The 15999-nt window shown below is 40.4% G+C and overlaps 1 protein-coding gene across 1 annotated transcript; it reads right to left on the bottom strand.

The window, feature by feature from the left end:
* Nucleotides 1-1599: 1599 nt before the first annotated feature.
* On the bottom strand, nucleotides 1600-2404 carry LOC118645816. Its single transcript, XM_036287540.1, has one exon. The coding sequence runs from the start codon at nucleotides 2397-2399 to the stop codon at nucleotides 1617-1619; it is 783 nt and encodes a 260-aa protein (XP_036143433.1). The 5' UTR covers nucleotides 2400-2404; the 3' UTR covers nucleotides 1600-1616.
* Between the last annotated feature and the right edge of the window lie 13595 nt (nucleotides 2405-15999).

Here is a 15999-nt window from a genome sequence, read left to right as displayed (position 1 = left end):
AATTATTGAAGAACTTCGCGAGGTTGGTCTTATTATAAATTAAAACTGCATAAAACAAATCATTTAGTCAACATCGAAATGTCAATCAACAAGTTTGGAACATCGCTTGGAAGAGGTGGTGCGGAACCATACTATTAATGGAGTGGATTAGTCAGAAATTACGTGCGCGATAACGCTCTTTGCATGGCTGCCACTGATTTTGATGCAAAGTCGCGCAAAATTCGACGTGTAGCGCTGCCTGTAGACGATACTGATGCAGCCAATAAACGATACGTGCAGCAGACCGTGAAAATTTTAAAAGATCGACAGGATGAAATCGAGAGAAAGATTGAGGCACTTCAAAGTAGAGTGGAAATTACAGCTCATATGCTAAACGAGTTTCAAAGACAGCTCGACGCGGTGACTCATCGTGCAGAGTAAAAAAGTCGATACATCGAATATATGTGTCATTTACATATTATACTCCAAACATGTCTGAGAAACAATTGCTGGTTGAGGAGTTGCATGCTCCGGCGAGAAGAAATTTTCCTCGAAGATGTGTCATAGTTCGCGGATATGATGACCTGTGGCAGGCGGATGTGGTTGAGATGCATCCTTACACGCGATTTAACCGAGGTTATCACTACATACTCACCGTTATTGACGTGCTGAGCAAGCATGCATGGGCTGTGCCGCTTAAAGCCAAGAGTGGTAGCGAAGTTGCTATTGCGATTACAAAGATAATTCGGAAAGATGAAAGATGTCCGAAAAATTTGCAAACAGACAAAGGATAGGAATTTTATAACGCAAACGTGCAGAAACTATTAAAAAAACATGATATTAATCATTATTCTACGTACTCCATAATGAAAGCATCAGTTGTCGAACGCTTTAACCGCACATTAAAGAACGTTATGTGGAAACAATTTACACTCAATGGAAATTATAGATGGCTCGATCTGCTGCCACGTCTCGTGTCAGATTACAATGTACGAAAGCATCGAACTATCGGCATGCGACCCATCGATGTTACGCCTGCAATCGCTAAAAAACTCTTAACCACTGTGTACAGTCACATAAAAATTGCAGCACCCGCGCGATTTAAAGTAGGTGACTCGGTGCGCGTCAGCAAATTCAAAACTGTTTTTGAGAAGGGCTATACACTGGACTACGGAAATATTTAAAATTATCAAAGTACAGCGTACCAATCCTGCGACATATGTACTGGAGGATTCCTATGGAAAACCTGTCGCTAAAAAATTCTACGAATATGAGCTGCAGCGTGTTGCAAATCCTGACGTGTATCTTGTTGAAAAAATATTACGCAGAAAAGGAGATGAGGTTTATGTCAAGTGGTTGGGATTCGATGGAGCGCATAATTCATGGATACATAAAGACAATGTTATTTAATCCATATAAAAATTGTTTTTATTATATTTACATAAAAGTACAATGTAACCGTATAAACATAAAATACATTATTAATTTTATATTATGAGAGAGATTTCTTTATCATCCTTCCATCATCCTTAATACATTCTTATTATTAATACTTGTACTTTATTAATACTTTTATATAAAAATACGAATAAAATTATAATGTAAAACTATAAAATGTGTATATTAAATATAAAATATTAAAGCGGTATTCGATAATGCCCCCACGGTAACGTTTCAACTGAATCGGGTATAAGATATCTCTTATCGTCATACGGACTCAAAGCAATTTTCGTTTCGGACACCGTATATACTTCATGCATCTTGGATCTTATGCATGATTGGCGGCGCGTCATCTCGATCTCATCTCTCAAACACTGGGTGTAATCATCGAACGTTATGGTTCGCGCTACTACACTATTCTTGACACCTTTCGCCTTTTTTGTATCCTTCTTTCCATCCACCTTCAACGCATACATCTTTGCTCTAAGTCCAACAAACTCGGTCATTATCATACCATTGTTCTCATCTTTCATTAGACCCGGAACTTTTTTATTCTCGAAAGGCATACCGTATGTGTTGCCGACCGGATAATCGCTCGTGTCAAACCTAGCGATATCACGTTTCATCGTCTCGTAAATATCCTCACACTCGACGAGATATACGAGACTGTCGGTGTCGGTGTACATGACTCTACATTTATCACGATACAGAGGTAACATGTACTCGTGGTGAAATTCATATAGACACGTTTTAGAAATATCTAAGATACACATACCTACGTAAATCGGCTTATATAATTTTACCTCAAGTTTTTTAAGTTCAACGGCGATTAAATTTTCCGCAAAAATACTTCGACTATGAAAATTTGGTTTTGCGATCATTGCCTCCGCACCATACCGCCCCGCCCATTTCGTCAACAACTTAACGTCTACATGATTGCGTACATTCTCCATGGTTTTAACAAACACCGCATTATTCATTAATTTATACAAATTTTTTTCGAAATCATTTTTGGCGAGGGTTCGGAATTGTGTGTTTAACTCTATGTATTTACAGAGCTATGGAGATTGTGCGAATTGTAATATACGGTGTATCTTCGCGATACGAAGATCGTGACGCGTGCATTGCTGCAGGTTGCGGTAGTGGATGACGTAACGTTTCTTATCATACAAGATCGCTAAAAGTTTATATTCACGCTTATCTGGTGGTTTATCGCGTGTCGGGCAGAAAGGTAGATCAGTGTGCTCATCATGAAGGTCTCGAGGATACTCGAGATCAACTTCGAGAATGTATCCTGTTGGTGAATCAGGAGCGATTGCACACACGTCAAAATTTGAGACATCTTTGACCCATTGAAATTCTCCATAGGGCAACGGTTGACACATTGCCCATCCGTACAAATTATTGACGTCAAAGTATATAAGCTATGAGGATGGTTTCAATGGGTCGTACGTCTGCATGTACTTGTTATTGGCTCGCACATGTCTGCCTGAACATTGACTGAGGCCACCGCGTATACCGCGTTCTATAAACATTACCACGTCAATGTCAGTAAGCAGTTCGAAAGTGATGTTGGTGTATTTTAACATAGCATCCCATGTGTATCCGGGGAGAGTGTAATAATGTGCGGGATCGAGACTATAACTTTCTAAGCATTTATCGCGGAAATTTTCAAAAATATCAGCTAATAATAAAACATCTGTTTTCAAATATAAATCACTATATTCACCTAATGTTCGAATGGAGAATCGCTTCCAGACATTCTCGGCGTGTGTGTAATCGCTCTCGGATACAGTATCAGAGGTCAGGGAACTGAAAAATAATTCGCGCGGCGGTAAACACATGTCCTGCAGCTTGTTCACGCAATCCACGTACTCGTACGAAAATACACCTTTTTATGTCAATAAATTGAAATCCTCGTCAGACAAGTGTAAAAATTTGGAACGTACAATTTTTAATTTTTCTTTGCCTAGAAACGATGCCAATTTTTCGAGACTAATATTTAAAAATTTATATGAATCTATAAACCGTAGTTTTATGTAATTGTGTGGATTTAATTTATCGGCTGTGTCTATGACATGTTTTGTGAAAGAAATGTACTTTTCTTTCGTGATGGGGAGTATGTCGGTCTTCCCTTTGAACGCAGTGGCTATTTCCTTAATAATGAAATGTGAATCGTATCCAGATAAATTATGAAAAATAATTGGCATGTATGATACATTTCGATAATTTAGATTACAAAGAGAATGTGCTGGACCGGTAACGACCGGTCAGGTGACAATGATCGCGCACCCGCGTATCGTCTGGCGCAAACGGCTTATCGCAGATATGACACCGCGTCGCGCTACGGTATGCTTCCAATTGTTCCTTCGATAACATTTCCATGGGAACATTAGTGGATAAACGAGTTTTAACATTATGCGCTAATTCTTCGATTTGTTTCGTGAACCACGCGATGCAATCTTTATCGCGACGAAACTTATACGTAGATAACGCGTCGTCGTACGAGCATTGCACGTAGTATCCGATGCTGAATACTTCGTGTTGTTGATATGTGTACGACGCTTGCTCTGCATCGTGTTGTGTCTTCCGCAGCACACACTTGAGGTCTGCGTAGACGACGAAGGACACTCGTTCCTTGTGGTACGTTCTAAAAATTTAACCATTTGTTGTCTTCAGCGGGCAGTGTGATGGCACAGTCATTCATCGTCTGGCAGTCTACATCATGTGATTGCAGCCTCTCGCAAGACGAAAAATAGTGCAAGCACCTGTAAAAATAATTTTAAAAAATTTTAATTATTTTTTTGCTAGATCATGAGTTTTTTTTGCATGAGAATATAGTATACATACCGATCACAAATGTATCTTTTTCCATCATGTTTACTCAGTTGGGAGCTGACGAGGCGGGACAGATTTTTTATCCAAGCAAAGTGACCCACGCCGCCTTCGCGCAGATTTTGCAAGTATAATAAATTGATGTGCTTCTCTTTCTTGTCGTTGGAGAGCCGCAGCGGAAGAATCCTTAGCATCGCCATTTCCTTTTTGATCCCGTAGACGTTGATCGATACATTGTTAAGACTCTCAAATTTTCCAATGTCCTTTAGTGTAACGGGAAACGCAATGTCATCAAACTTTAAAACTGTTGCATAATGTGGATACGATGACTCTCTATCACTATGTCTTTCGACAGGGTGTAGCGCGGCAACCACTGATCACGTGAAGCATGCATTGTCCTTTGAATTAATGTTCACTACCGCACGTTTCGTCATTATTTCTCGCGGCAAAGTCATGTAACATCCCGCATGTAAAGAATTGTACTTGTTTATATTTAGAGTCAAATTGAGAATTCGCGACAGCGCCCACCCGCTATCACGTTCTTGAAACTCTTCGAGTGATGCTAATGTGGGCTCGATAACGCGTCGCTCATACCACTCGTCCAAATCTGACGTTTGAAACAGTTCACAATTTTTAGTGTTTATACTTTTGTTTGCATCTTTATCACCCGTTACAAACACACCATTAAACGCGGTGTTCACTTTCACACTATTGTGTTTTTCTAGAGCGTCCCACACTCGCTCAAGCACTATACCACCTGCATCTTCTAAACGTTCGATATAGTTTGTATTTATCACCACACCTGTCTGAATGCGATTCTCGAACGCTGCATCTATCTCTCGCCACACGAGTCTGTCCGCGTTATTACTAGTGCTCGCGTAATTACCGCCTACATGTACAAAACGTCTTTGTAATAATGTTTTTTCACTATCGACTCGCGCGATCCTCGCAACCAACGATTGTCTCTGTCCGACGGCAAGCCGAGGACGCTTGATGCGGCTATGTTCCTCAAGCTGTTGTATAAATTCGTCGCATCGCTGCAACCACATAAAACACTCGCCCAAGTTAGCGACTCCATTTGCTTGCTCCAACAGCTCGCGTTCCACTTGCTCGAAATTATTCTCCATTTTTATCACTGTTGTCTTTTTATCACTGTTTTAAAACAACACCATACAATCTTCAACAGGACACTCGCATATAGTTCCGTAGCACCTAATGCAGAATCGAAATTTGTCTTGAATTTCAAACTGCATTAGCTTGCTTCGTCTTTCACATCGAATATAAAAACGTATCTCCTTCTCTTGCTCAGACAGAACGTATTCATCCTCATCATTGTTCAAAAGATTTGAAAATTCGTGGTAAGTACGCAGCATTTTCTCTACATAGGGATTCTCAGTATCATAAGCAAAGTAGGACGTTATTGCTATCACTTCGATATACCTTCCAACACCTGCTGGTATCTTAATGAGATGGTAACAGCATTCCTGAGTCTTTTCTACGATTTGTTCTGCTATATCATATTCATTATCATCGGTGTCAACCGAATTAAGTAACTCTCTATATAATTTGTGCTTCATATGATGAGGCCAGTTATGAACAAATTGGTCGTGTATGTAAACTTCCTGTATTACGGTGCGTTCATGCGTTCCGCGTATACCGAGTTCTCGATCACGTAGAAATTGCACTGGTGATATTCTCTGCACATTTCGTTTTTCGGAATCATCATCATTGTTAAGAACATAAATGGCATCTTCTACGATATCGTCATTCATGTTGTAATAATGTAGTTTTATACTAAAAGTCTTTAATGTGTGCACACTGGACACATATTACACGGAATCAACACAAACATAGGCTGTCTGCAATTCGAGCAGTATTTACCGTCTAACCTACCAAACGCGTCAGTTATATGTTTGCGGAAGGCATGCATTATGTTGAAATCTGTGTCCGCTATTTGCATGATACATTCGGCACAGGCTGAATAAGTACCACCTGTAGTATAATAAAAATATATTGCACAATGTCTCGTACGTGCAGTTATCACGCTCACTTCCGCATGTGTTAAATGTTTCTCGATGGTATCATTAAACTCTTCACTGCAATCACTTGTATAATTACTGTCTTCAGATACTACACTCTCTTCATCCTCATCATCTATCACATCTTCAAAGTTAACATCTATAACGTCCATCACGTTGCCGTCATCCATTTGGAGCACCTCATTCACAAAATTTTCATTATTTACATCATTTACAAAGTTTTCCAGATCATTAAACTGATCATTCATTTTTCATGTCGCGCTAATTCACTTTTCGCATCGCATTCGGATCATCAAATGTGATACCATGTGCTTCCTAACCAGTTATCACTCGTCACTCGAATCACTTTCGCGTCGCGTTCGAATCATCAAATGTTATACCATGCGCTTTCCGACCAGTTATATATATTCTCATCATTTCTTTGTTTTAACTGAAGCACTGTCATATCAGCATTAGTACATCTGCGCTTCACTTTTGTAAGATTTGCATTCTTCAAATGCATGATTTTGAATGATCTCATCAGAAGATATAACAAATGATTTATGTACGTGCCTAAAACGTATTTTTATATCACAGCTGCCATACATCGGCGCTTTTGCAAAATTTGCATTCTCCGAATTTTAATGATCTCATCAGAAAATATGTATCAAATAATTTGTGTACGTGCCTAAAGCATATTTTTACATCGCAGCTGCCATACATCGGCGCTTTTGTAAAATTTGCATTCTCCGAATTTTAATGATTTCATCAGAAAATATATATCAAATAAGGGATTTGTTCCCACTACTCTTATTGAAGTATGTGGAGAGGTGTACAGTATAAAAAGAGTTTAGACATTGGTACCCGTTTATTACCGGACAGCAAAAGTTTCTGAAACGTTATTACAATCGACAAACTTTTCGAGGATGAACTATCGAGGATGAAATATTGTAAAGTTAACATTATATAATACTAGTATGTATATGAAACCATCAACCATACAATTCTTATTAGAACTGGAAGATTGTATTGAACAAGTATGCTATCAATTGCATCAAAATATTTATATTGTTAGCGAAAAATATAAACAATTTGTTACTATTTTACGTCAAAATCATGTCACTAATAAAAGTGATGCTGTAAAGATATTACATGAAAAATATGATAAGACGTGTCTCGTAGATTGCGAGTTATTGGCTTATGCATCCGACAATATTGTATATGATGCTTTACAAAACGAATAAATGAAAAAATCTTGTAGATTGTGAACTTATACATCAGGCAAATATTGTATATGATACGTTATGAAATAAATAAATGAAAAATTTCATAAATAATTATTCTAACTTATTTTCTCTCTGCCCTATTTCTTTGCGGTATAATGGCGTGCGGAACTTGGTAGGAGGTACATAGATAAGATGGGCGGGAGCGTATATATGTGACTGCGTATGAAAGAACGCAACGAAAGAGAAAGAGATAAGACTGTATGGTTGAAGATATCGCGAGCGAGAGAGAGAAATTCATTAGAAGGAGAACGCAAGCACCGCGGCGATGGCTGCTGAAAGAGATCGCGAGTAAGAGAGAGAGCGCGAGTACCGCGGCGGGCGGCGGCGGCGGCGGCGGGCGGCGGGCGGCGGGCGGCGGCGGCGGTCGCGGACCCCGATTCTCCCTCTACCGGTCGCGGACCCGAAAATCCCGCGTTAGCAATTCCCGCACCGCGGCCGCGGACCCGAAAATACCGCGTCAGCAATTCCGCGCCGCGAGATCCCCGATCCGCGTGACGTCATGCCCCCGCGCGCCTACGAGTTCCCCCCGCACACCCGCTCCCATCTCGGAGCTCCCGAGTTAGAACCGGCCTAGTCTTAACTACTTATGTGTAATAATTTTTAATAATATTAATTTTCGAGTTATAAATGTGCCAGTCTTATAAAACAGTTGTTAGTGAGCGAGATAATAAATAGAGCGAGCGAGATAAGAATAACAACGTGCAAAAACCGATCATCAAATCTTAAAATTATTTTACATAATTTCGCGTTATTGCGTGGACGTTTTGTGCGTATAGCTAGTACGGAACGTAACCAAAACTATACACATATGCGTTATCCTTGGCCCTAACGTGAACATTGGCTATGAGTGTGTTCGAGGAGACGCTATTAGCGCTACCAGCATTATTCTTATTCTACTTTTAATGAGTAATGAAGATGGACTGATGCTGGTAGCGCTAATAGCGTCTCCCCGAACGCACCCTATGTAGTACATGTCCATGCCGTTAATGTCATAAGGGCTCTTGAAGACATTTAAAACCGGGCTGTGTCGACTTTTAGGGTAGATCCACACAAACTTGCATAAGCGCATAAGCATATACATACGAAAATTGATTGGTCTACAAACACTTACATAAGAAAATAGACCAATTGAATTTCTTATGCATATGCTTATGCGCTTATGGAAGTTTGTGTGAATATATCATTAGCCTTTTCTGTTATAAGTTACCCCCACCACAGCCGTGGCTTGGTGCCAAATCCCTGAATCTGGCAGCATTGAACATTGCTACTTTTTTTGTTTTGTGCCAGTAATTATGAACTGATCAAACCTTGTGCAGCCACGACACGCTCCGCGCGTGAACCGTCGTGTATGAACATTGTGTGACCAACAATAATAAAGGTTCCTTGATGTATTAAAGAATTAACGATATCACTTGTCGTTATTGCTCTTTCTTTCTGCCGGCCTTAATTTACTTGCACCTCTCGCGACACGCGCTCAATTCGTGAGCAATTTCCGGCGCTCTCCTTCTCGGGCGAATCTCATCGGGATCAATGCCCGCACACAATTGCTTTATATATTGCTATTGACTCGGCCGAGAAAGAACTCGTGTAGCTGTTTAGCTTATATTTGCAGGAAAGATTCAGTGGTGGTACGCAAAAGGCACATCCCACCAGTGAGCTCCCATCTTCCAGGGTTGTTCTGGACCCGTCAGTGAATACAGTTATTTCATCCTCTGAGTCTCCATGTAAAACAATAAGATTGTTAAATGCAAGATTAGGGTTATTACATAACAAGGCCATTGAACCCGATCTGCAGTCCACTTCAATCTCCTTCGCAGGAGACTAAATAGGGTCTGAGTATGCCGGGTGGCGATTCCAAATAAACTACAGGACAAAATTAGAGGAACAAAAGTTTGAAGTAGCGCCATGTTCGTAAAAGTTGAGCAAAAAATCTTAATTTTTTATATGATATAGCCCAAAGTGTTCACTTGACCCCTGCAAAATCTCCCCGCTGTGGGTCCAATAGTTTCGGAGTTATACCCCTCGAAGCAACTTCCGGTCAAAAACTAAAGTTGCAAGGTTGTAACTTGGAAAGTACAGGATAATCTAATGCGAAAAACGAACCAGAAAAATTCGGAAATGTTGATTAGTGACTAATCAACACCCGCAGGTGCCTTTATGGGTCCGGAAAATTCGGAAATAGGCTAAGCCGGTTCTGTAGGTGTCGCTCAGAGTGTCTTTGGTGCACCCTGATACCCCCATCCCTTTTCAACCCTGATTCGCAACCCCTTAGGACTGACAGTGGTGACAGCGCTTTGCGTCGCGTCCGTCCAACTGAGGACAATTCTCTAGCACGGCTCGGCTTTAAAACTGTTACATGTCGAAGATCTCATCTTTCTATGACCCTTACTACCCCGCGAGGGTGAGTTGGACAACCATCTCTAACACTAATCAGCACCCACAGATGCCTCCATGCGTCCGGAAAATTCGGAAATGGGCCGGAAAATTCGGAAATGGGCCGAATCGCACCTGTAGAGGTCTCTAGCACTTCTTTTTAACCACGCACGACATCCACTCCTTTTAATCTCTACCTGCTACTCCTTCAATCGGACAGCGAGTCGTGGTTGCGCTAGGCTACAGGTAATCGCTTCAGAGCACGACTTGCATTCGAGATTAAAAAAATCCTTATTCTCTCCAGCCATTTTCTTTTCATCTTCTCTTTTTGTATTAGGTTTCCTTCTCTTCCTAGATTTTCCCTATATGCATCTTTCTTTGCTTTCATGCCTCTTCCAGCTGACTCTTCGTCTGCGTTCTGTTTATTCCTGATTGCTCTTTTCGTTTCCCTTAAAAAACGCATTACTTTTCCATGTAATCTCTCACATTCTCTCATATTTTTTGTTTTTTATGTTGCTTGTGGGACAGCCAAACATTGTTAAAGCAAAACAAAGAAATTGGTGTGTTAGGGATGGTTGCCCAACCCACCCTCACGGGATGGTAAGGGTCATAGAAAAGTGAGACCTTTGACATTTAACAGTTTTAAAGCCAAACGGTGCTAGAGAATTGTCCTCGGTTGGATGAACGCGACGCAAAACGCTGTCAGTCCTAAAGAGTTGCGAATAAGAGTTGAAAAGGGATGGGGATATTAGGACGCACCAGTGACACTCTGAGCGACACCTACAGAACCGACTTAGCCCATTTCCGAATTTTCCGGACGCATAAAGGCACTTGCGGGTGTTGATTAATGTTAGGGATGGTTGTCCAACTCACCCTCGCGAGGTGGTAAGGGTCATAGAAAAGTGAGACCTTCGACATGTAATGGTTTTAAAGCCAAGTCGTGCTAGAGAATTGTCCTCGGGTGGACGGACGCGACGCAAAACACTGTCACCATTGTCAGTCCTAAGAAGTTGCAAATCAGGGTTGAAAAGGGATGGGGGTATCAGGGCGCATCAGGAACACTCTGAGCGACACCTACAGAACCAGCTTAGCCCATTTCCGAATTTTTCTGGTTCGTTTTTTGCATCAAATTGTACTGTACTTTCCAAATTACAACCTTGCAACTTTGGTTTTTGACTGGAAGTTGCTTCGAGGGGAATAACTCTGAAACTACTGGACCCACAGTGGGGAGATTTTGCAGGGGTCAAGTCAACACTTTGGGCTATTTCATATAAAAAATTCAGATTTTTTTGCTCAACTTTTACGAACATGGCGCTACTTCAAACTTTTGTTCCTCTAATTTTGTCCTGTAGTTTATATAAGTGTCTTTCATAAGGCTGTACCGTAGGCATCTCGATATGATAAATTGAATATTCCTTTTAGCTACTTTCCTTGCTTGTAACACTATATACAGATTTTTAATTCTGTTTATTATGGCATTATTTTTTAATTGGATCGACTTACATAGATATTTATCGGCCTTGTGGCTGATCCTTCTTATTAAGCTTTTCTGATCAGAAAACTTCCAGAATACCCAATGGGAGCGTCCCGTTTGCCCACGTCAATATTGGCCACGGTCCCGATTGGCCACGTCAATATTGACCACGTCAATATTGGCCACGTCATTATTGGCCACGCGTCATTATTGACCACGTCAATATTGGCCACATCAATATTGACCATGTTAATATTGCCCACGTCAATATTGGCCACGGTCCCGATTGGCCACGTCAATATTGGCCACGTCATTATTGGCCACGCGTCATTATTGACCACGTCAATATTGACCACGTTAATATTGGCCACGTCATTATTGGCCACGATCCCGATTGATCACGCGTGATATTGCCCACATCAATAATGGCCACGTCAATATTGGCCACGCGTCATTATTGACCACGTTATTATTGCCCACGCGTCATTATTGCCCACGCGTCATTATTGCCCACGTCATTATTGCCCACGCGTCATTATTGGCCACGTCATTATTGGCCACGCGTCACTATTGCCCACGTCACTATTGCCCACGCGTCACTATTGCCCACGTCATTACTGTATATGGGTTTGCGACTTGGGCGGGGCGGGTGCGGGAGGGGGGCCAAAGGCCCCCCTTGTACCGCCCATGCGCGCGCGCGCGCGCGCGCGCGTGTGTGTGTGTGTGTGCAAAGCATTTCTCTACATCACATGGGTTTGCAACTTTCCACGCTAAGCAAAAAAATTGATTAATATTGACGTGGGCAATAATGACGCGTGGACAATAATGACGCGTAGTCAATAGTGACGTGGCAATAATGACGCGTGGGCAATAATGACGTGGTCAATATTTACGCGTGGCCAATATTGACGTGGGCAATATCACGCGTGGCCAATATTAACGTGGCCAATAATGACGCGTGGGCAATAATGACGTGGACAATAATGACGCGTGGCCAATATTGACGTAGCCATTATTGACGTGGGCAATATCACGCGTGGCCAATATTGACGTGGTCAATAATGACGCGTGGCCAATAATGACGTGGCCAATCCACTCCGTGGTCAATCGGGATCGTGGTCAATAATGACGTGGCCAATATTGACGTGGTCAATATTGACGTGGCCAATATTGACGTGGCCAAACGGGTGCCACTCATACCCAATTAGGGGTAGATCTTGGTAATCACAGTGCAATTTTATATGCCTGGCAAAGAATACTATCCAGCGTACGGATATAAGATGAGCCCGCACTCATAAACCATAGACTTCTTCACTTCAGTTGGGCTCCCACAGTAGCGTTTACAAATTTTAAACAGTATGTCGGGTGGATCCAGATATTCACTTCAGTATATTCGTATAACATAAAGTCTTAGATTTCAAATAATTGATGTGATTTTTCTATCTGAGGCCCTCATCCAACATTACGCCCAAGTGACCTCCTGACCTCCGTTTCATGCCGAATCTCCCTAGAATCCACTGTCAACGTTTCCAAGTTGATTCGAGATCTTTTTCTGTTAAAAATCATAAAATGAGTCTTAAGAATGGAAATTTCCAAATCGAGGGAGCTTAGCCATTTCTCAATGTCCACGAAGGATGAAGACAAGGAGTTCTTAATTTGGTTTAGGTCACCACCGGAGCAGATTATTGTAATGTCATCTGCAAATTGTATAGTTAGACAAATATGTGAAATATGCCACAATACATCCACGTAAAAGTTAAACAGCACCCATATAGCACAGAAACCTTTCAGAGATATTTCAGAAAAGTTTTAAGTGAAAAGTGAAACATTTCAGAAACGTTTCTAAATGTTTCTGAGACAGTTCTCAGACAGCTCTGAGATACCAAAATGTCCGCGATGGTTGCACTTAAAACATTTCTGAAAATGTACTGAAAGGTTGCTGAAACATATCTGCAACCTTTCTGAAAACATTCAGAAATGTTTCAAGTGCAAGCATTGCGGACATTTTGCTATCTCAGAGCTGTCTCAGAGCTGTCTCAAAAATATTTTGAAACGTTTCTGAAATGATTTACTTTTTACTTAAAACATTTCTGAAATATCTCTGAAAGGTTTCTGTGTTATATGGGTGCACTACACGCAAAAAAAGAATTTGTTACCAAAGCTAAAATTTTTAGCCATGAAAGATGTGTCTTTAAGACACAATGGCTGCGGTCCACTTGACGCTACAAATGCTTCGAAGCTTTGATTGACCAATCGAAACAAAGATTTTTACGAATTGACCAATCAAAGAATGCTTCGAAACATTTGTAGCGTCAAGTGGACCGTAACCAATAATAAATACCACGTAGGCCCCGAGAGCTCACTACGATAGCATAGGTTGATCCGTGTTCTGTCACTGTGGTCTGCTTTATGTAGCTTGTGAAGTGTGAATTGCGTTACGAGAAAGGTGCCGCGTGCGTCACCTAGTGGTCCGCGAACAATATATGTGCTGGATTATTTTATAAGAAAGTTTTCAAAGATAACTCAACTGAAAGTTTTCAAGATAGCATGTGAAAGATGTGAAAAATAAGTCAACTGAAAAATTTATTAAATTATTTTATGTGAAAGGTTTCAGAAATAACTTTCTTGAAAGTTTTCAAAATCTATGTGAAAGGTTTCGGAAATAACTCAATTGAAAAGTCTATAAAAATATGTCAAATGAAATGTTTTAGGGATATCTCAACTAAAAGTTTAAAATTTATTGCATGTGAAAGATTTCAGAAAAAACTCTTTTGAAAGTTTGTTAAATTGTTTCATGTGAAAGGTTTCAGAAATAATTAAACGGAAAGGTCTGTAAGAATATTTCATACGAAAGGTTTCAGGGATAACTTGTACTGAAAGTTTCGACAAATTCTTTTCATACGGAAGGTTTCAGAAATATTTTTGTTGAAACATTTCAAATGACATATTACAGAATTCTTTCAGAATTGTTGCACATGAACTGTGAAAGGTTGAAACCTTTCTGAAAGCTTTCTGAAACAATCTGTGCTATATCGGCAAGGGGCTCAATGCCGATCCCTGGGGGAGACCTCTCTGAATCCATCTTCTATCACACCACAGACCTGACTCATAAAATCCCGCATCTCTGGGAGTTAAGAAATTTAGGAAGTACTTTTTATACTTAATAGAGATTGGCAGTTTGTTAATTTGAGCAAACATGAGTTGAGGATTTACGTTGTCATGTGCTGACTTTATATCCAAAAATAGGACTCCAGAAACCTGTCTAGTTAACTCAACTCAATGGCAATAAGACAGCATTGAGTTGTCATAAAGTGTGATGAGACTAGAGGGACTAGAGAACGCTTATCATATATTTCGTCCCTAGAAAAAACTAACTTAACAAACAAATCGGAAACACCCCTAGTTTACACCCAGCTTTCCAATCCCGATTCACTCTGGAGAGAAGTGAAATTTCTTAGGTGTAAATGGGTTATCTTAGGCCGGTATTCATAGTCGGATCTTATATTTAAGATCATCTTAAGTACTGTCTTAAGATGCCATCAGCCAATCACAGAGCCGTATTAGCATCTTAAGACATTGCTTGAGACGATCTTTAAATAAAATTCGACTATTGGCGTTTTGGACCGGTGCTGGGTTAACCCGTTTTGGTTTTTTTTTCTCTAGAACTGGCCAATCACAGTTATTCTCTTCTTCTGAAGAATGGCTGTGATTAGTCTTATGACGTCATTAATCGCTCCTGAAGCGATTAATCCAGGCCGGTCGAAAACGCTATATGAATATCACTCTTATTTTCATTCCGCTCCTACTATGAGCACAGTATAAAGTATGCACAGTAGCGACAGTGGAAAATTTTGATGTAACAAATTTCTAGTGCGCATGCGTCAGCTTGTACTACCGAGAAGATGGTTGCGCTCTATAGCTGCACCCTGTGGCTGCATCTAACCTATGATATAGTAAAGAGTATAAGTAATAAGTTATAATTATTGTTACTGTGTAAAAGTAATATAAAATTTTAAAGAAATGACAAATAAATTTGATCAATTTATTGATTATTACCATTATATAAGTATATAATTATTCTCATAACCAAATCAAAAATACGCGCCTGTACTACTCTCAAAATAGCGACAGGTCATGTGACTAGGTAACACGACATCAAAGGTGCCGATTATGAAGACTAGAACCAGGAGATCGAACTAAGCCTGATTTCGCCTCCAAAAGTGAATCGAAAATCTGTCAGAAATGTAGTACCAAATGGTGGCGCTGGCGACAATGATTTACCGGAAACAATATGGAGTATAACGACAAGCATTTGACAATAAATGCAAATTTATAATAAAAATCTTAGCAATTTTACATTTAGAGTACTTATCTCAGTTTTCTTATATCAAACATACAACTGCGTACAGCCTAGCACCACTAGCACGGCTGATTACGATAAACTTAGACTAGACAATTATATCTAGAGTTGGAATATATTCTGGTGTATCAGCATCGTCAGCGCCACCATTTGGTACTTCATTTCTGACAGATTTTCGCCTCACTCAAAACCACAGAGATCGGCACTATGAAGACTTGAACCAGAAGACCGATC

The sequence above is a fragment of the Monomorium pharaonis genome, chromosome 5 (assembly GCF_013373865.1).
Source record: "Monomorium pharaonis isolate MP-MQ-018 chromosome 5, ASM1337386v2, whole genome shotgun sequence".
Taxonomy (NCBI): Eukaryota; Metazoa; Arthropoda; class Insecta; order Hymenoptera; family Formicidae; genus Monomorium; species Monomorium pharaonis.
Note: the sequence above shows the minus strand (reverse complement) of the source record. Positions and strands in the feature narration are given on the sequence as shown.